Here is a 21,161-nt window from a genome sequence, read left to right as displayed (position 1 = left end):
AATTAAATATATATAATACAATATAAATATAGGCTATAAGGAAAAAATTAAAATTGTTTAGTTAGTTTTCATTTTCATTTCAAATACGATTAAAATAACAAAATAATTTCTAATCTTTAATTAAAATAATTTAATTATTAATCTTTAATTAAATAATAATTTTTAATTAAATTAAATATTTAAAATAACAATCTTTTAAATTTTTGTTTGTTTTATCATTTTTTATTATTATATTATAACATAATCATATGTCATATATTTATTTGTTATCTTTCATTAATCTAGTATTTCTTTATAAACATATTTTTTTATTTTTCTAGTCACATTATCATCTTTTAAATAAATTTTTAACGAATCCCAAGAACGAACTCGTGAAAATGCGACATACAGTTGTCCATGACTGAAAATATCTTTTCGAAGATCTATTGCAATTTTATCGAAAGTCTGTCCTTGTGATTTATTTATGGTCATAGCAAATGCTAATTTCACTGGAAATTGTCTTCTTCTGAATGTAAATGGATATATATTTTCGCAATACAAAGTGATACGATTAATAAAAACAATTTCTCCAATTTTATTGCCTGTTAAAATTTTACAACGCAATAAATTATTATCTAAATCTAAAATCAGTAATCTTGTACCATTACATAAACCTTCATTAATACTAAGATTTCTAATAAGCATGACAATAGTGTATTTTCTTAAACGTAATTTATAAGGTGGAAGACACAATGGATTTAAAGAATCGAGATATTCTATTGGAATTATTTCATGTATATCTTGATTATCTCCAGTCGTTTCAAGAGTATCTATACTTGTATAAACTCTCTCTGTCGTTTCGTCCAATAAATTTACTACCTTTTCGTTTATTTCATCAACATCAACATTCCTTGCAGATAATATAACGTAATTAGTCATAATTTTATATTGTTTACGTTTTATAATATCTCCGTACATATCTTTAACCATATCCGAATTTGCGTTTGCTACACATTTTTCTGGAATATGAATATTATCTGAATGGTCATTTAAAGAACCATTACCTAAATTTAATAAAAATTGTGTAAATTCTTTTTCCTGTGGTAAAGTTCTCATATTTTGTGTCAATGAAAATATTTTAAATTGTTTCCATAAAATACTAAATTTTATCGATAAATTTATAATTTCACAACGCGTAGCCTTTTCTTTTACAGGTAATAATTGTCTAAAATCTCCACCAAGAAGAACAATTTTACCACCAAAATATAAATCATTTTGCATTATATCACGTAATGTTCGATCCATTATTTCTAATACATAACGAGGTGCCATAGGAGCTTCGTCTATAATAAAAACATCTACAAGTTTTAACTTTTCAGCCTCTTTAGATTGAATTTTAATATTTGATGTAGAATCAGCAAAAAGAGGAACAGGTAACCCAAAAACTTTGTGTATTGTTCTTCCATTTGGAAGTAATGTTGCAGCAATACCGGTAAATGCCATCGTACTAACTATTTTTTCTCTATTTTTAAGTAAGTAATATAAGGTTGTATAAATGAAAGTTTTACCAGAACCACCTGGACCATCGATATAAAAATAATTATTGTTATTGTTATTTGTTATTGTTGCTTCTAAAATAGTATCAACAATTTCTTTTTGTTCTATATTTAATTGTTCATATTGTTGCATACCTATTGATGTATCTTCCTCAATTTGTTCTTCATTATTTATTTCTTGTTCAATAATTTCTTGTTCTAATTCAGGAAAATTAGCAATATTCGAACCTTCCATTTGAAGCACATTAGTAATATAATTATAAACTTTCTTTATTCCTATTATAGGTCCAAATCGTCTTGCATAATCTTCCGACATATCTATTTTAAACTTATCCCATAATTTTTTTGGATGAACTGGTTGGCAATGAATCAAAATTCGTACAAATAAATTACGAAGTCGTCTTGGCATCATCCAAATTTTTGCTTCATTCATTGCACGATACCATTCCTCATCATCTTCTATGAGTCCTAATGCTAAACATGCGGCAGTGAAAGTTTGATGTATTTCGTTATTAACTGTTCTTAATTCTTGAAAACTTGTAGCTCCTCTAACATGTAATAAAAGTATACGTAAATGAAACAATTCTATCTGAGACGGGTTGACGGAATACATACGATCAATACAATTAAAATATCTTTGACGTTTCTCCCAGCGATTAATAATTCTGCCATTAATTTTTATTTTTTTAAATACATAATGACATGGAATATCACTGTATAAATATTGTTTTGCTTCTTCATCTCGAACATTTAATTCAAAATAATCTAACAACATTGTTACTCGTTCTACAGCAGATCTTATAGCATCATTATTAATATTATCATCGATTATTACATTATGTTCATTTGGTAAATGAACCGGTAAACGAAATATAGCGTGACTTTTTTCTTGCAAAGGTTTACTTAAAATGCGCCAACATGCTTCTACAGGCCCGACATACCGAGCTTCAATAAAATCTTGAATTTCATCATGATTTATAGTTTTATCTATATTTTCTCCAATAACTATAGATGCTGCATCATGACCTTTATAAATATATTTATATAAATATTTTACTAACCGTATACTCGAAACTATTTCAACATTAATATGGCTATTGAATAAAAGTAAAAGCGTTGGATTAAATGGAACAACATATCGATTATCAACAACGTATCGTCCAGGTCTTTCGTACAGTAATCCATTATTTCTTCGACGATAGTGCGGGTAACCATCTTCATCCATAGTCGTCTCAGGTCGAAATGGTTTTGGAAAATGTTTCGAACATTTATCATTTATCAAACACCAATTTCCACATGGTCCATGAATCATATGTTTCATTACAACATTATGTAAACTTTCATTTTCATTAAGATCAGGGATTTCTGCAGAAATAAATTTATCAACTATTTCAGAATTTGATATCTTACAATTCTGTTTTAATGTAATCAATAAATGTATATGTGGTAATCCACGTTTTCGAAATTCTATTACGTAAACGTATGCTAAAACTTCACCAAAAAATTTTTGTCTAACAATAATATCGATTAAATAATCCTTTTTTATATTAAATACCCGAGCACATATATCTGGCCTATCTGCAGGTTGTTGATTTGGAAGTAAATTTTCTTTAATTTCGCGCCAATTTGGATTACAAGTCATAAAGATATCTGGTTTTCCATATTTCCGAACAATAGCCATTGCATCTTGATAATGTTGCAACATATTACGCGGTGAACCCACAAATGTCGATGGAAGTATAATCATTTTTCCAATATGAGCATTGTTATTATTGGCGGTGTTTGCTAAATAATCAATTAATCCTTGATAAGTCTCAGCTCGTAATTGTTTTTGATTCTGTTTACAATAATTGATTCGATCCTTTTCAATTTTTATATAACTATCTACAAGCCATTGTTGAAATAATCGTCTTCCCATAATAAAAATATTAAAGTTATCACGTATAGCTATGTGATATTTTACATATGCAGCTCTACTTACTCGTTTATTACAATTCTTACGTTGTAAATTATCATGCCATCCTTGATTACCATATGGATAGAATAATGGATAAATCCATGGTTCTACATTTGGATTCATTGTACTGACTTGTTGTAACGTTTTCTTATTTTTATTATATATTGTTACATAAATTTCCGGAATTTCACCATCTGCTGTAGTAGAAAAAACAGCTGCAACTTCATTTACTCTTTGCACATTGTATCGGCCACGATCAATGCCTTTTTTTGTCAAAAATCCCAATTGTAATTCACGTATACTATTATTTTCAGTAATTTGTTCAATTTCTTCATGCATTATTCGGTAAAATTGTGCAAAAACATTATTCGTACGCATTATATTATCTATTATATGTAAAATTTCTTTATCAAGATTCGAATTTCGATGTAATCGACATTCTGTTGCTTCATTATTATCCACGATAAAAAGTTGACCATAACTTGGCATTTCGTTAGATGAGGGATATAACGCAGTATTAATTTGATAATAAATTTGTCCTTGAATTTTAAAACAATAAGGTCCACGTCTTTGCGCACTAAAATCTGCTAAGTTTGCATTAAATGACGCAAATGAAAATGTATTATTGTAACCACGAATATGATTATAAAAATGACTTGATTTTTGATGATTTCCAATAAATAATTCATGAAGTTCATACGGAGGTTGTGGTAAAGAATCTAACTTAACAGAACCATGGCTGCAACAATCGTTAAATGAATTATTACCTTATTAGCTACTTTTTCAGAATTAAAATGTTTTGCAAGTAGTTAGCACTAGGAGAGTTCTAACCCAGGGATCTCAGGGGGGGTGAGGGGCGAGGGGATCTCAGCGGCGCGGGGGAATGACGTCACGCAGGATGGAGGGGGGATGACGTCACACGGGTTCTAACTCAGGTCCTATCAGGGATGACGTCACGCGGGACGGAGGGAATTTCGGAGGCGCGGGGGCTGCGGGGCGGGGGACGCACGTATAAACAAAAAATGGCGGTATTCCTATGAAGGAGATTTTGGGTCTCTCTTTATTCCTCCCTCTCTCGCTCTCTCTCTTTATCCCTTTATATTTCTATCCCTCTCTCTCTCTCCCTCTCTATCCCTCTATCCCTCTATCTATCTCTTTATCCCTTTTATCTCTCTTTCTCTCTGTATTATCGCAAGTATACAATATTAGTCATAAACTTATATTTTGAGATATTTCGGGGTCCGACGTTTTCGAGCAATTTGTGAATCATAGCGAGATAACAACACATTTTTGAGATATTATACAATATTACCAGTTAACAAACAATATAAATAGAAGTATTCTTTGAAGGATTGGGTGGATGGAAATGCGTGCGAAGAAATTACGTCATGATTTTGTTACAATTAAAAAAATATATATAATTTATTTAAATGTGTGTGTTTAATAAAAAGTATACAATATAAAAAATAATAATAATAATATATAAAATAGACCGTCGGGCTATGTTGGGGAAGCCGTTTCTGAAAACAGAAGAAAACATACGCATTTCATTAGTTTAAATTATTTTAATAATTTATTTTAAAATACTTTTGATATATAATAAATTAAGATACTTACAATGTTATCCATCATCTATTTTAATTTGTGCAAATAGGGCACATGTCGCAGGGCAATATTTGATTCAAACATTTTCTGCATCCTTTGCATGACATATTTTCCAAATGAACATAAGCTATGGTTCTATGTTCTCGAACAGAACTAGTTTTTTCAAACTGATGCGGATCTTCTAGAAAGCATTCGGTACAAAATTTTGATCCATTTTCCATGTAGTAATAGGAAATGCAACATATCTTTGTTGCTTCGTTGTATGTTATTATTTCAGGTATGCTTAAATCTCGCTGTTTCTTTTGTAACCGTTCATCAAGAATATCGACACTATTGTCACTATCATAATCACTGTCCTTCGCCAAGGGTTCTGTATCCGTCATCTTCCATCTCTCTCCTCTCTCTCTCCTCTCTCTCTATCTCCATCCTCTCCGCCACAACTGATCCATCCAATAATCGTAATCATCATCCGTATCGTCGTCGATGATAATTACGTTTTCTTCAGCCACCGTATCATCGTCGATGATAATTACGTTTTCTTCAGCCATTGCACAAGACCGAAACACAGAAGAGCAACGAAAGAAATGATACTCTAGTGCAGCAGAGTCCTCTTCATTATATTTTTTTAACATACACAATATAAATAGAAGTATTCTTTGAAGGATTGGGCGGATGGAAATACGTAGATAACAACACATTTTTGAGATATTTCGGGGTCCGACGTTTTCGAGCAATCTGTGAATCATAGCGAGATAACAACACATTTTTGAGATATTTCGGGGTCCGACGTTTTCGAGCAATCTGTGAATCATAGCGAGATAACAACACATTTTCAACCCTAGGTTCAGTTACAAAAATTTTTTCTTTTGTGCCTCCAACAATCTCTGAAAGTTTGTTGATTGAATATAAGAAGGATCGAAGCGCGTCAGATCATAGTACGTGATTTGAAAGCGCATCGACACGTCGATATAGTCAAAAAGTATAGTGTTCTATCAGAAAGTGTGATAATATATATATATATATATATATATATATATATATTGTGTAATTATATATAAAATGGAAAACATCGAACAGACTGAACGCGACTTGGTGGAGCAATCCAGCCAAATTGCCACCTTGGGCGAATATTTTGCATGGCTACAACGATGCAACGAGTACATACGAGTCGCTGGAAGAGCAAAGTCGGATCAAACGACCACGATTATCGATCGGAAATCGACAATCGCTGATTGCTCGGATCGCGCGACTCGAAGGTGCAAAGACTCGATTGCAGAGACAGTTTATGCCCAGTGGTGGTAATTACAGTGGTGACAATAACGCGGGTGCCGGATGTAGCGCGCATCAAAATGAACTTGTGTGGCGCGAGATTGATACCGCATTCGATAACCGTATTCTGACCGGTGCTATGATTAACGCAAACCATATCGAACCTCGTCAATTTCTCGAGGCTGCCAAAGACATCTCGAGCAAGTACAAGACGTTATAAGAAGACACAACAGTGTAAAAGTGAACACTATATTCAACGGTGAATTTGTGTCGGGTGATAAGCGTGCCAACAAAAGTACCAATACAAGAAACTGTGAACTCTTTCGCACATCCGATTTACACGAGTGGTACGAGCGCCGCGTTATTGAACCCACTCTAGCATTGCTGGAAGAATTTCAGGAACGCGATAGCGGGTGGGCATTGTCGCGAATACAGAATTTAACTGTAAATATAAATAAATATAATCCTATGCGCGCGGGATGTCACATTAAATTGCCGCGAGAAATTATGATGAAGAGAGCTGTAATTAATGTACAATCCAGAGACAATGTGTGTTTCGCGTGGGCAGTGGTCGCCGCTCTATATCCCGCAGAAAGGAAGGCGGAACGGGAATCTTCATATCCCCACTATACGACGGTGTTAAATGTACAAAATATTGAGTTTCCGATGACGTTGAACCAACTAAAAAAGTTTGAACATATAAGCAATATCTCCATCAACGTGTACAGCATCGAGAAAGAGAACAGCATTGTCCCGGTACGTCTTTCGGAGCAGAAACGAGATAAGCACGTCAACTTGTTGTACGTGGAAGACGGTAACAGCGTCGGACATTTCGCATGGATCAAAAATTTATCCCGGCTTGTGAGCTCGCAACTGAGCAAACACAACGGTCAAAGATATATCTGTGATCGGTATGTATAATTTGAATAATTTATGTAATTATAAAATATAATGCATTGCATAAATCTTTAATTTAAATATTCTTTTACAGATGCTTGCACTATTTCGGATCGGAGGACAAGTTGCAGTCACATACGGTAGACTGCGGAAAAATAAACGACTGCGCTATCCGATTGCCGAGCGATAAGGACAAGTGGCTCGAGTTCAACAACTACACGAGGAAAGAGCGGCTTCCATTTGTGATCTATGCCGACTTGGAATGCGTTTTGACCAAGATGGAGGAGGAGGAAGAAAAGAACGCGTACCAGCACCATCGGGTATTTAGTATAGCGTATTATATGCATTGTTCGTACGACGACTCGTTATCCGCGTACCATTCTCGCCGCAGTATTGATTGTATCGCGTGGTTCGCCGAAGAACTTAAAAATTTAGCGTTACGTGTAAAGACTATTTCAATGACTACAAATGTCTCCATGGTAAATTTAACATCGGACGAGTGGGAAAAATTTCACAGCGCAACGCATTGTCATATATGCGAAAAACCTTTTACGCAAGAAGACGATACACGCGTACGCGATCATTGTCATTTGACCGGGCGATATAGGGGTCCCGCGCACTCAAATTGCAATCTAAATTACAAAGAATCATTATACAGGGTGAGCCATTTTAATTAACGCACGCAATTATTTCGGAAACAAAGCATTTTAGAGAAAAATGTTTCAGACAAAAGTTTTATGGTTTCGAGGGGGCCATAAGATGGTATCATTGGTTTGACACTGAAGTGTCATTTGAAGGTCACGTGAAGATCACTTCAATTTTTTTAAATGGAACACCCTATATATTTTTGCACACTCTTGTAGCTTATCTCGAGAGCTTTCCAAAACACTATAATTAAGTACCTTTTCGTTAAGTACTTTTTGAGTCATGAGGCTTGAAATAATTTCTTAATTTTACATAAACCGTAAAATATCTTGTAAAATATTCATTTTTCGATTATCTTACCTTAATACTTTTACGTACAAAATAATGAGAGGAATCAATTGGTCTAAAGAAAACACATAGTTGTTTTGAAGAAAAAATATGTAATTTGCAATTAACTATTCCATATTTTTTCTTAAAAACAACTATGTGTTTTCTTTACACCAATTGATTCCTCTCATTATTTTGTACGTAAAAGTATTAAGGTAAGATAATCGAAAAATGAATATTTTACAAGATATTTTACGGTTTATGTAAAATTAAGAAATTATTTCAAGCCTCATAACTCAAAAAGTACTTAACGAAAAGGTACTTAATTATAGTGTTTTGGAAAGCTCTCGAGATAAGCTACAAGAGTGTGCAAAAATATATAGGGTGTTCCATTTAAAAAAATTGAAGTGACCTTCACGTGACCTTCAAATGACTCTTCAGTATCAAACCAATGATACCATCTTATGGCCCCCTCGAAACCATAAAAGTTTTGTCTGAAACATTTTTCTCTAAAATGCTTTGTTTCCGAAATAATTGCGTGCGTTAATTAAAATGGCTCACCCTGTATATTCCGATAGTCTTTCATAATTTATCAGGTTACGACGCGCATTTCATTATCGAGGATATAGCCACAGCGTTCGAAGGGGAAATTGAATTACTTCCGATAACCAAGGAAAAGTATATATCGTTTACAAAAACTGTTAAAGTTGCACAAGACAATTGGAAAAATTATATAAAATTAAGTTTTATCGATTCGTATAAATTTCTTGCGGCAAGTCTCGACAAATTGGCATCTTATCTAGGCAAAGACAAATTCAAAATTTTAAAATCGGAATTTCAAAATTTATCTGCAGAAAATTTCAGTTTATTAACACGGAAAGGCGTCTTTCCGTACGAATACGTCGACTCTGTGGACAGGTTGCAAGATACGTGTTTACCACCGCGCAAATCGTTTTACAGTTCTTTGACCGGTGAAACTATATCCGAGAGCGATTACGTGCACGCCGAGAACATCTGGATGCGATTCTCCATTCGAACGCTAGGCGAGTATAGCGATTTGTACCTGAAAATCGACGTCTTGTTATTAGCCGATATTTTTGAAACTTTCGCGATAGTTGCATCAAAAGTTACGGACTCGACCCCGCGTATTATTATACTCTTCCCGGATACACGTGGGATGCCATGTTAAAGCATACAAAGATTACGTTCGAATTGCTTACCGACATCGACATGGTCATGTTTATCGAACGCGGTATACGCGGTGGTCTGAGTCAGTGTTCTAACAGATACGCGCGCGCTAATAACAAGTACATGCAACAATCGTACGATCCATCGAAACCATCGTCGTACTTGATGTATTTAGATGTAAATAATTTGTACGGATGGGCAATGTGTCAACCGTTGCCCTATGCCGATTTTCGATGGGTCGACGACGTGTCGAATTTTGACGTAACATCGATCGCGTTAGATTCGCCTACGGGTTATATCCTCGAAGTCGATCTCGAGTACCCGCAACATCTTCACGATACGCACACTGACCTTCCGTTTTGTCCGACACGCGACAAGCCGCCCGGCAAGCGGCAAGACAAACTCCTCGCAACGCTATACGATAAGAAGCGTTACGTGATACACTACCGTAACCTACAGCAATGTACGCGACACGGCCTTCGCGTTACAAAAATACATCGCGTATTACAATTTACACAATCTCCGTGGCTTCGCAGTTATATCGAATTAAATACACAGTTTAGAACACTCGCGAAAAATGATTTTGAAAAAAATTTATATAAACTGATGAATAACGCGGTATTTGGCAAGACGATGGAAAATGTGCGTAATCGTGTCGATGTAAAATTATTAACAAAGTGGGACGGACGATACGGAGCAGAAGCAATGATAGCGAATCCAAATTTTCATAGTAGAAGCGTCTTTTCGGAAAATTTGGTTGCCATAGAGTTACGCAAACTTGAAGTAAAATTTTATAAACCAATCTATGTCGGCATGTGCATACTAGACATTTCTAAAACGTGCTTGTACGAATTTCATCATGAGTACATGTCACCGCTATATCGTGATAAATGCCGGGTAATGTACACCGACACAGACAGTCTTATATACCACATTGAGTGCGAAGATGTCTATGAAAATATGAAACGTGATATCGCTAGTTTCGATACGAGCGATTATCCAATTGATAACGTGTACGGTATACCGCTCGTGAATAAAAAAGTACCGGGTTTAATGAAAGATGAAAATAACGGCGCGATAATGACCGAATTCGTCGGGCTTAGAGCAAAGATGTACGCGGTGAGAGTGGACGGGAAAAAGGATACAAAGAAGGTTAAAGGTGTCAAGAGTAACGTTGTCGCGAGAACGATAACGTTTGACGATTACACGCGATGTCTGAATGACGAAATAGAAATGACACGACAGCAATCTTGCATAAGATCGAAATTGCACAAAGTGTATACCATTCGCGAAACGAAAATTGCTCTGAGTCTGTACGACGACAAACGGTATATCGTACCTGATTCGACTGACACGTTACCATGGGGACATTATAGGATACCTTTGTAAATAAATGTATATTTTGTTTATTATTAATTGTATATATTTTGTACATAACCATATATTTTTGTATTTTTATATTTCATATAGTTTTATGTAATACATATCTTACACATTTATATTTCATATGTTTTTTATGTATATTTTCATTTTTCAAATATTAAATGTAAAATGTAAAATGTGTGTGTGTGTGTGTGTGTGTGTGTGTGTGTGTGTGTGTGTGTGTGTGATACAATATACTACTAAAGGAAATATTAATAAAGATTTTTTGGTATTTTTTTTATATTTCATATATTTTTATGTAATGCATATCTCATACATCTTATAATAAAAATACATGTACTATCGCAAGGAATATTGATAAGGATTATTATGTATATTTTCATTTTTCAAATGTTATATATATATATATATATATATATATATATATAACATTTGAATAAACAATATATGTTATACACATATGTTATAACAATATATGTTATACACATATATTTTTCCAGAAAATTAAAAATAAACTCTGTATGAATTAAATCATATTGTCTTTATGTATCCAAGAATTGTGCGAATTGTCAAATCCCAACCATTTCACGTAAACCTTGTCACCCCTCCTACGCAGTACTTTCTCCACGAGATACACGTCCGGATAATTCGCGCGATGCAACTCGTACTCGTAGAACGCTCCAGCGATAGATTTTTTGCGATAATCCTCCAGTAGATAGCTTACGGGATTAGTATGCTGTACTTTTGCAATTTTAAACACTTCGGTTGTCCAATTTGGCGTGTAACCTTTCTCGAAAACTGTCTTGTACTTGCTAACGCGTACCGAGTCATCTACTTTGAATTTCGCCGGACCCGCGATATTTACATGGTTGTACACAGTAGCCAAGAGTCTTTCAGCGATCGCGGGAGTAACGTCGACGGGTCGCATATCGATCGTTCCATGCTTGCGCGCGTTGTAATCCGATACGAGTCGCGGCAACGCGCTGATCCACTTGTAAGATCCGTTCAGCGTAAACATCTTCCACATGTCGTTTTTCAGCGTGCGATTGAATCGCTCAACGATCGATGCCTTCAATACCGAATATGTAGAATAGTGATTGATGTCATGTTTCCGCATGAGCCGTTGCACATCAGCGTTATAAAATTCCTTCCCCATATCAGTCTGTAAGTTTTTCGGACATCTTTTGCTATCTCGAATTATCTCGGCGATAGCGTCAGCTGTCTCGCTTCCGCCTTTACTCTTGAGTGGTATGGCCCACGCGTGCTTGCTCAACGCATCGATGACTGTGAGTATGTAGTGGTAACCTCTGTTGAAACGAGAGTACGGACGCATCTCGACAATGTCAGCTTGCCACAGGTCATCGTATCCCCGCACTATGACGTGTCTTCGGGGAAAATTTTTTCTCGCCGGCGCGTGCAATTCGTTCACCAACTGCCGTTTCTCTAAACTATGTTGTTTCTTCGCTTCCTCGGTTATTCCCGATCGCCGATCCATCGTTGTTTCGATTCGTCGATCAAACGATGTGTGCCTCGAGTATCACCGTGCGTTTTATCATTCGTTGCTAGACGTTCCTGGCCCGTTCGATAGCCGTTCATAGCTGTTCGATAGCCGTTCGATAGCCGTTCATAGCTGTTCGATAGCCGTTCGATAGCCGTTCGATAGCCGTTCGTAGCTGTTCGTAGCTGTTCGATAACCGTTCGATAGCCGATCGATAGCCGTTTATAGCTGTTCGATAGCCGTTCCCAACCCGTTCGATAAACCTTTGCAGATGTTTAATAATTGTACAATAGCCGCTCCTAAACCGTTCACTACAGCCGCTCATTACAGATTGATAGCCGTTTCTGAATTAGTGTTAATCGGATGCCGAAGCTCGTTTATCGCAGTCTGCAAAGCTCGCACGTCCCTCTCGAACGCAGTCAGCTTCTCGTCTGATTCTTTCTTCTGATTCTTCAACGTTTTAACGCATTGTTCCACGTACAGTTTGTTGACTGCATCGGTATCAGCCTCAGGATGCGCTACACGGCGAATCTTGCGCGACCTCGCGTCATAGTACGTAGCGACGCGACACAGAGTGTTTTGACGCAAGTAACTTGTCACCGATTTACCCCAATGATCGCTTGTTCTAATTGCTTCATTTCTCCGTTCGAATAATCCAAATTTGTTGATGGGCATTTTTTTCCTCGATGCGAGTGACGTCGATCGACTGATCAGTTTTGTCGAGACACCGTTTAATTTATAATAAGACCAACTTCGCGAAGTTCATCGATGATCGACAGGATCTCGTTGTCGTGAGCGTTGTGGCCAGCTCGGCGCGAAGCGTCGAGCAATCGTAGACGATCCACTAGCTCGTTGGGATCGTCCCAGTGCACGTAACCGATTATTGTCGGTTAGCGTCAGGCATGAATACTCCCGTACCGCATTTTTTCTTTTTCGATTCGATCGACATCAACGGTGCAATTATGTGTTTATACTTGTATCCCCTGTTGCTCTTTAATTGACCTTGCGCATCATATTGACGTTTATGCGCACTCGTCGCCATTAATATGCTCTTATATTTTTGCATATCGTCCTCAGTGTATATGTCATCATCGGGAATTCTCTTGAAGATCAACTCGTATAATCCAGGTGTACCAATGTACCTCACTTTGTCTATGATTATAGAGTCATCTGCGCCGATGTCGAATCGTTTGTTACCGAGCCACATTTCATTCTCGTCGAAATAGACACCGTACACGTGATCGATCTGGTTTTTTTTATCGTCACTAAGGAGAGTGTACTTTTGTGCCAGTGGCCCGAAGTGCTCTCGTAACATTTTTTGACCTTCCAACCTTTTGTAACATGTTTCGAACAGATGATGATTCGAGCGGGTTGCCCGTGGTTTCGAAAACATTTTCGATTGCGAGTGATTCGGGTATCGTGGGTTATACGATTCTCGTTGTCGCGGACGGTGTGGAGGTTATCAGCGGTTCATCCGATGTATGCGGTGTCGATAAACGATTCACCTTCAATCGTTGTCTCTTTTTCGGTGTCGTATCCTCCTCCTCCTCCTCTTTCTCTTCCTCCTTGTACCGCTTGATGGGTAATGTTTTAATTATAGCGTCAGCGTTACTCTCCGGCTCGTTTTTCACCGCGATTAAGCTAGAGTTGTCGACGATTTTTTGTAGTGGCTCGATAATAGGCCTAAAATGGGTCTTGACCGCGATATCGTCGTCGATCTTACCGGTCTTCAAAGCGCGATGTTTCTTGCGGATCGATTCGCTCGTTTTCTCAATCTCCCTCGCAATCTTTTCACGCTCGCGAATATTATCGTTTTCAGCCATGTCGACAGAGTGTGTCGGCAGCGACTAATTGTTTTGCGGTATCGCGAACACGTTAAATCCTTTTCTGTATCGCCCGTTCGTAAATGAGCTGTCCTTATCTATCACTAGGAATCCATACTTTTGTTGCCAACAAGTACGAAATAATTCACTGAAATCCCCGTACGACATGTCGGTATTCACGTGATCGTTGTACACGTGTTTCAAGTTGGTACCGTCCTGTTTAAACAAGATCAGCAGGTTCGCGTTGTCGCGTATAAGATGTTTTGGTATTCTCGCGTACGTCTGACAGAGATAGAAGCAGTCGACGTTCGAGTGACGACCCATTGAGAAGTACTCTCTTATCGTATTTTGCTTGTCGCACGCCATCGAAGACGAAAATCGAGTTTGGACGTGCCTCGCTCGGTGGAATGACGTCACTGTTATTGGAGAACATAAAATAACCGATTTCGTCAATCGGCGTCAACAAATTCTCCAGATATCGATATTTCGGCTGTTGCAGCGACTTCGAGTACACGTACACGTTCTCGAAACGTACACCATGCGGACTTTCCAGTAGACTTATCAGAACGTTGGTTTTACCACAATTCGAGGGGCCGCAAACGATCGCGCGTATAGTAGTCGGTAGCATCGTACCATGCCTGCGCATCTCCGCGTTGTCCTCCATTGATCGTAATCTGTCGTCGCAATTTGTCACGCATATCGTCAAAGATTGTCTTACGAATCTCATTTTTTCAACACTGCTGATTGGATCGAACGCCTGCCTATTTATAGGTGCGCGAAATCACGAGTCGCTCAGTAGAGAAAAAATGTTCATCCTGCTAACAAATCCTTCCGATATTCGCGATTTGAGCGTCGAACAGCTACAATTTGTGTCGAAAGCAGTTCTATTGAGAACGTGCGGTTATTACGTCCACTACGTGTGGGACAAACTTCCGGAACACATAAAAGCGGATCCGGAGGTTCAGACGTATCGTCGCTGTTACGAACACTACAATCAGCCGTGTCAGGAAACGCACATCGACGGTCCGGCGCCGTTGATAAAGAATTGCGGCGAATGTCAACGAAAATAGGTAGAGGCCTATTAAATCACGCGATAAACGCACTTCCGATCGAATTCCATATTCCCGGCTATCAGTTTTGCGGACCAGGCACGCGGTTGCAAAAGCGATTAGTCAGAGGCGATCGAGGTGTCAACCCATTGGACGCGGCGTGTCGCGAACACGATATAGCATACTCTCGGGGCAACGATCTCACCGAGAGACACGCGGCGGATAGGATACTCGCTGAGAAAGCGCGGAATCGCATCGTTGCGAAAGATTCGACTCTCGGTGAGAGAGCCGCCGCCACAACTGTCTGGGCAGCGATGAAAGCCAAGACGAAGCTCGGTATGGGTCTGAAGACGAAGACGAAGAAAAAAACAGTGAAGAAACGGATACTTCCGGTAGCGAAATGCGGCGGTGTATTGCCGATTCTACCAATGTTGGGTGCGCTCGGATCCCTGATCGGTGGAGCGGCTGGTGTAGCGAAAGTGGTGAACGACGGAAAAGCCGCGCAACGTCAGTTGCAAGAGATGCTACGTCACAATCGCGCCATGGAAGATCACGGATTATATCTCGCTTCTTACAAATACGGACGAGGAGCCTCAACAAGGAGAAAAAAAAAACGTCAAAGAGACGCTAAAAATGCCGCAGGGCGCAACTACCAACGTACAATTGCTACAACTGGCAAAACGTATGCGCATTCCATATTTTAGAGGTGTTTTCATGCGCGACTCTTTACCGATCGGTGGTATATATCGAAACGAGAGCGGCATCGTAAATTTGGATAGCGTCGAAGGACCAGGTACTCATTGGGTAGCGTATGCAAAGAGGGGGAATCGCGCTATATATTTCGACAGTTTCGGCAATCTTCGACCGCCGAATGAATTGGTGCGATATCTCGGACGAAACGTAACGAAGATACAGTACAATTACACACCTGTTCAAACTTACGATCAGAGCATCTGCGGACAATTGTGCTTGCAATTTCTTCGAACGGTCGATGCATGTGAATTTAAAGACAGATATTGCGCTATTTAACTCAGTATTCGTTAAACAGTTTCGTCGACATGTCTATGACATTCACGTTGACTGGGAAGAGTAGCGTTCTCACGGCAAACTTCTTTCCCACCGTAGATTTGAGCGACGGCGAATACGAGCTCGGTCTAACGGATTTTGAGACTTATCACACGATACCGAATGTGAATTCCTCGAATAATAAATTTTACTTTGGCAAAGACGACGAAGAAATTACGATTCCCGAGGGATCGTATGAGTTGCAAAATATACATGAATTTTTGAAACATGCAATTTCACGGAAACATCGCGATGAGAAACATATTGACTGCGATGACTATGAAGATGATAATGAATATCCGATAGTGCTCCGCGCTAATTACAATACAATGAGGAGCGAGATCAAATGTGCCTACAGAATAAACTTTACCAAACCCGTCAACATTGGATCGCTGCTAGGATTCTCGAATCGTATTCTCGAGCCGCGAAAATGGTACGAATCAAACATGCCGATTAACATTCTCAACGTGAATATTATCCGTATAGAGTGTAACGTAACCGCGGGTGACTATGCGGGTAACTATGCGTACAACAACGGCATACTCGTTCATACGATACATGAATTTTCACCGAGGGTACCACCGGGATATAAGATATCGGAAACGCCTGCACAGATCATTTACCTGCCGATCATCGCGCGGAGCATTACGGATTTAACGTTACGCGTTGTCGATCAGAACGGACGATTGCTCGATTTTCGAGGAGAAGAGATCACCGTAAGATTGCATGTACGTATGCGACGTATGAGATGCTCGTATTGAACGGATCGAAAGACGTGAGAGATAACGCAATCTTTACGAGACCAGCAACACCACCACCAACAACAACAACAACAACAACGTCGACGTTTGCTAATATCAAATCATCCAAGAAAAAGAAACTCAGCGCATCGAACGTTGCGTTTTTACAATCTTTGGGATTTGCGGTGCGAAACAGCTGAACGATGACCGACATTCTCAACATCGGTGATGAACCGATCTTTGACAATCGTATCGTCAAGATCGAGACTCACACGTATAACCCGTTCGCCAATACAACGTTCGGACACAGTGACGAGATAAGAATACCCATACAACAACAGGATCTGTATACGCTGCCGTACGAGAGTTTCCTATACATCGAGGGACAACTAACGGGGAAAAAAACAGCAACAGTTGAAGGAGAAAGTGATGTGGTACTGGGACATAATTGCGTCGCATTCATGTTCGATGAGATTCGATACGAACTCGATGGCGTTGAGATTGATCGCAATAGAAACGTAGGAATAACTACTACGCTCAAAAACTATGTAACGGTATCATCCGATAGAATTGTGATTATGAAAAACGCCGGCTGGGAGCCGCCGACCTATTCGCATGGACATTTCAATTTTTGCGTACCGCTCCACATGTTATTGGGATTTTGCGAGGATTATAAACGAGTGGTGATTAACGCTCGTCACGAATTGATCTTAATACGATCGCGCAACGATAATAATTGTCTGGTTGGAAGTTCAACGCTGGAGCCTGTGATGACCATATTCAAGATACAATGGCGAATGCCTCACGTGCTGTTGAGCGAGATCGAAAAACTGTCGATGCTGCGTGCTCTGGAAAGCGGACGATATCTCAGCATGGGTTTTCGCTCGTGGGATCTGTACGAGTATCCGCTATTGCAGCTTACAACCAAGCATTCGTGGGCCATTAAGACCGCGACTCAGCTGGAGAAACCACGCTACGTTGTCTTCGCCCTGCAAACAGGCCGGAAGAATGCCTTGTCTAAGAATGTATCTCAATTCGACGACTGCAAATTGATCAATGTGAAACTCTATCTGAACTCGGAATGTTATCCGTACGACGATATGAACCTGGATTTCGATAAAAGCAGATGGTCCATTCTGTACGACACGTACGCGCGCTTCTGCAAGAACTATTACGGATACGAGTATCTTGAGCCGAGTCTCTCCGTCTATACGTTTCAACAACTCGGTCCGTTCGTGATTATCGATTGTTCTCGACAAAACGAATCGGTCAAGAGCGCAACGGTGGATGTGAGATTGGAATTCGAATGTAAGGAGAACGTGTCGGCGAATACCACTGCGTACTGTCTCATCATACACGATCGTGTGATCCAGTACAATCCGTTGACCAACGTTGTACGCAAAATCACCTAAGCGATAACATCGACACAAGAGAGGGGAGAAGGAGGAGGAGGAGGATATAAATCAAAGTGCTGCGAGATAATTTTAGAGTTGGCCATTCCTCCCGACTGACGTATCGAAGAGAGAAGGAGAGAGAGAGAGAGAGATCTCGTCATGTCTATACCAACGTTTGTGGATCTGCAAGGATTTATTGTCGGGAGAAATTTTGTCGTGAAGGAAGCTGCGGTTCTGAGGAAGGGATATGTTCTCTCGCATTATTTTTTCCCAAGTCCTGTACCGTGGAGCGTGCTAACAAAATCTGAGCGATGTCAAGTCTCATGGGTGATTAGAAATCATCACGGATTACAATGGGAAGACGGAAACGTTCCGTATGGCTTGGCTCAGCGTGTAATTACAACAGCTATCGTTGGTACGATACACGAAGAAGAAGAAGAAGAATCGTCTGTCGTGTACGTTAAAGGACTTGAAAAGCGAAAATGGTTGACCGATATACTAGGCGATGTGGGAAACGGCTATATTATTGAAACTTTGGATGCTGACTATGAAGATATTGATTCTCTAAATAAATTAGATATTACCAATAGTATGCGATGTGGAAAACATGTTAAGAATTGTGCATTACAAAATGTATTTAAAATATTTAATTGGTGGTCGCAACGCCAGAAAGAATTGCAAGAAAATAAAATATGTAAACATTAATATGTTTTATCTCTTATTTCCCCTCCCTAAACCTTTCCATGCGTTTCTAAGAATTTTTTTGTCTGAGCGTTATCTCCCCTTCTCCTAAAACTCAAAACGTTAGAAGCATTGATCCCCCCCCCCACCACATTATACTTTTGGAAGATGAGCGTCACGTATACTCGGTTATTTCTTATACGATCAGTGTCGCGTTAACACCGCTCTCGTGGTTCACTTTTCATAACTCCCAGAGAAATGTACTACGTCGAAAGAAGCAGCAGCGGCAGCGGCGTCGGAAGACGCGTGAATAATTACGTATCGAGTCGTGATAAAATTCCATCGTTTGAGAACAAATGTGACGAGTAAGTTTTTCGTTTAACTTCTTTCTATTTTTATATTTTTACAAATTGTATTATTACTATTATTTTAATTTTTCTGTAGCATTTCGTTGGAACGTCGTGCGGTTCGTATACTAGGTAGACGATACGCATTGACAGCTACGGGATTCAAATTCCTCGAAATTGGTATCAACGTGGATCCACCGAGTTACGTGGAGATTGCCATAGGAGATCATCGAGGAAAGGAACTGATATTGTCTCTCGAAACGTGGAAGGGACTCTACGAGCAACGTCGCAATATTCAAAATTTCCTTCGGAACGACTCTAAAGATGACTACAATTTCATAAGCGTTGGACCGCTAACAGTGAGAGTTCGTACGATTAACGACGTCAAACTCATAAGTCTCGAATCTTCAAACGTATGCTTGATGATGGTCGAATCGACGTTACATCGTATGTTCGATCTCGATCACTGCATAGATATAACTTTTGATCGATTGGATAAAATTATCCAAACAGTTGATGTCAAGTTTACGCAATTCTCCAATATCGCGTCCACTGTAATAAATCCGAAAGAAATATCAAATGTAATACGCGCGAGTGCTGTATTCAACAAGCATCAACTCGTCGATTGCGAACTGGCAGCTTTAGTTTTTAGTCCATAGTACGTAAGAAAAATATATAAAACATAAATAAAGAGTTTTAAGTCAAAATCATGACGTAATTTCTTCGCACGCATTTCCATCCAAACACACACATTTAAATAAATTATATATTTTTTTAATTGTAACAAAATCATGACGTAATTTCTTCGCACGCATTTCCATCCACCCAATCCTTCAAAGAATACTTCTATTTATATTGTTTGTTAACTGGTAATATTGTATAATATCTCAAAAATGTGTTGTTATCTCGCTATGATTCACAGATTGCTCGAAAACGTCGGACCCCGAAATATCTCAAAATATAAGTTTATGACTAATATTGTATACTTGCGATAATACGGAGAGAAAGAGAGATAAAAGGGATAAAGAGATAGATAGAGGGATAGAGAGGGAGAGAGAGAGAGGGATAGAAATATAAAGGGATAAAGAGAGAGAGCGAGAGAGGGAGGAATAGAGAGAGACCCAAAATCTTCTTCATAGGAATACCGCCATTTTTTGTTTATACGTGCGTCCCCCGCCCCGCAGCCCCCGCGCCACCGAAATTCCCTCCGTCCCGCGTGACGTCATCCCTGATAGGACCTGAGTTAGAACCCGTGTGACGTCATCCCCCCTCCATCCTGCGTGACGTCATTCCCCCGCGCCGCTGAGATCCCCTCGCCCCTCACCCCCCCCCCCCGAGATCCCTGGGTTAGAACTCTCCTAGTGCTAACTACTTTTGCACCACAATGTTCACAACATATATTCATTTCTCCTATGTAATACTCTATAATATTTTGTAGTTGAGTAGTAGAAGACGTATTAATATTAACATATCCTTTTTTTAAAGCTCGACATTGTGCAATACGATTTACAACTTTAGTTTTATCAACTATATTGTGTGTACTATTTGATGTGCTAGGTATAGAGAAAGTAATATTGTTATTTAATAAAGTTTCTGTAGTTGAATTGTGAACATTTCTAATTATATCATTATCATCGTTAACATTAACATTATTCGTTGGAGATAATACTTTCATAGGTGAATTAACCGATTGTGAAACAACATGATCTATTACTATATTTCTCGAGAAGCTTGTACTATTTGATGTGCTAGGTATAG

General features: G+C 38.8%; 3 protein-coding genes across 3 annotated transcripts; 2 read left to right on the top strand and 1 right to left on the bottom strand.

Moving 5' to 3' along the window:
- Nucleotides 1-485: 485 nt before the first annotated feature.
- LOC145974352 (uncharacterized) lies at nucleotides 486-3,831 on the bottom strand. The gene is made up of 6 exons (XM_083104139.1): nucleotides 3,517-3,831; nucleotides 3,091-3,372; nucleotides 2,597-2,949; nucleotides 1,170-2,083; nucleotides 642-1,016; nucleotides 486-505 (listed from the first exon to the last, which is right to left on the bottom strand). The coding sequence occupies exons 1-6, from the start codon at nucleotides 3,829-3,831 to the stop codon at nucleotides 486-488; spliced, it is 2,259 nt and encodes a 752-aa protein (XP_082960265.1).
- Nucleotides 3,832-6,156: 2,325 nt separating this feature from the next.
- LOC145974351 (uncharacterized) lies at nucleotides 6,157-16,739 on the top strand. The gene is made up of 4 exons (XM_083104138.1): nucleotides 6,157-6,220; nucleotides 6,548-7,277; nucleotides 7,358-7,742; nucleotides 16,728-16,739. Exons 1-4 carry the CDS (start codon nucleotides 6,157-6,159, stop codon nucleotides 16,737-16,739), a joined length of 1,191 nt encoding a protein of 396 aa, XP_082960264.1.
- A 2,485-nt stretch (nucleotides 16,740-19,224) lies between these two features.
- Nucleotides 19,225-20,062, top strand: LOC145974350 (uncharacterized). Its single transcript, XM_083104137.1, has 3 exons — nucleotides 19,225-19,235; nucleotides 19,332-19,421; nucleotides 19,501-20,062. The coding sequence occupies exons 1-3, from the start codon at nucleotides 19,225-19,227 to the stop codon at nucleotides 20,060-20,062; spliced, it is 663 nt and encodes a 220-aa protein (XP_082960263.1).
- The last annotated feature ends 1,099 nt before the right edge of the window (nucleotides 20,063-21,161 follow it).

Source organism: Camponotus vicinus, unplaced genomic scaffold, assembly GCF_025532165.1.
Source record: "Camponotus vicinus isolate PSW18456_S1 unplaced genomic scaffold, iyCamVici1.0 SCAF_7, whole genome shotgun sequence".
NCBI lineage: Eukaryota > Metazoa > Arthropoda > Insecta > Hymenoptera > Formicidae > Camponotus > Camponotus vicinus.
The sequence above is the reverse complement of the archived record's forward strand: the minus strand, read 5'-3'. Positions and strand labels throughout refer to the sequence as shown.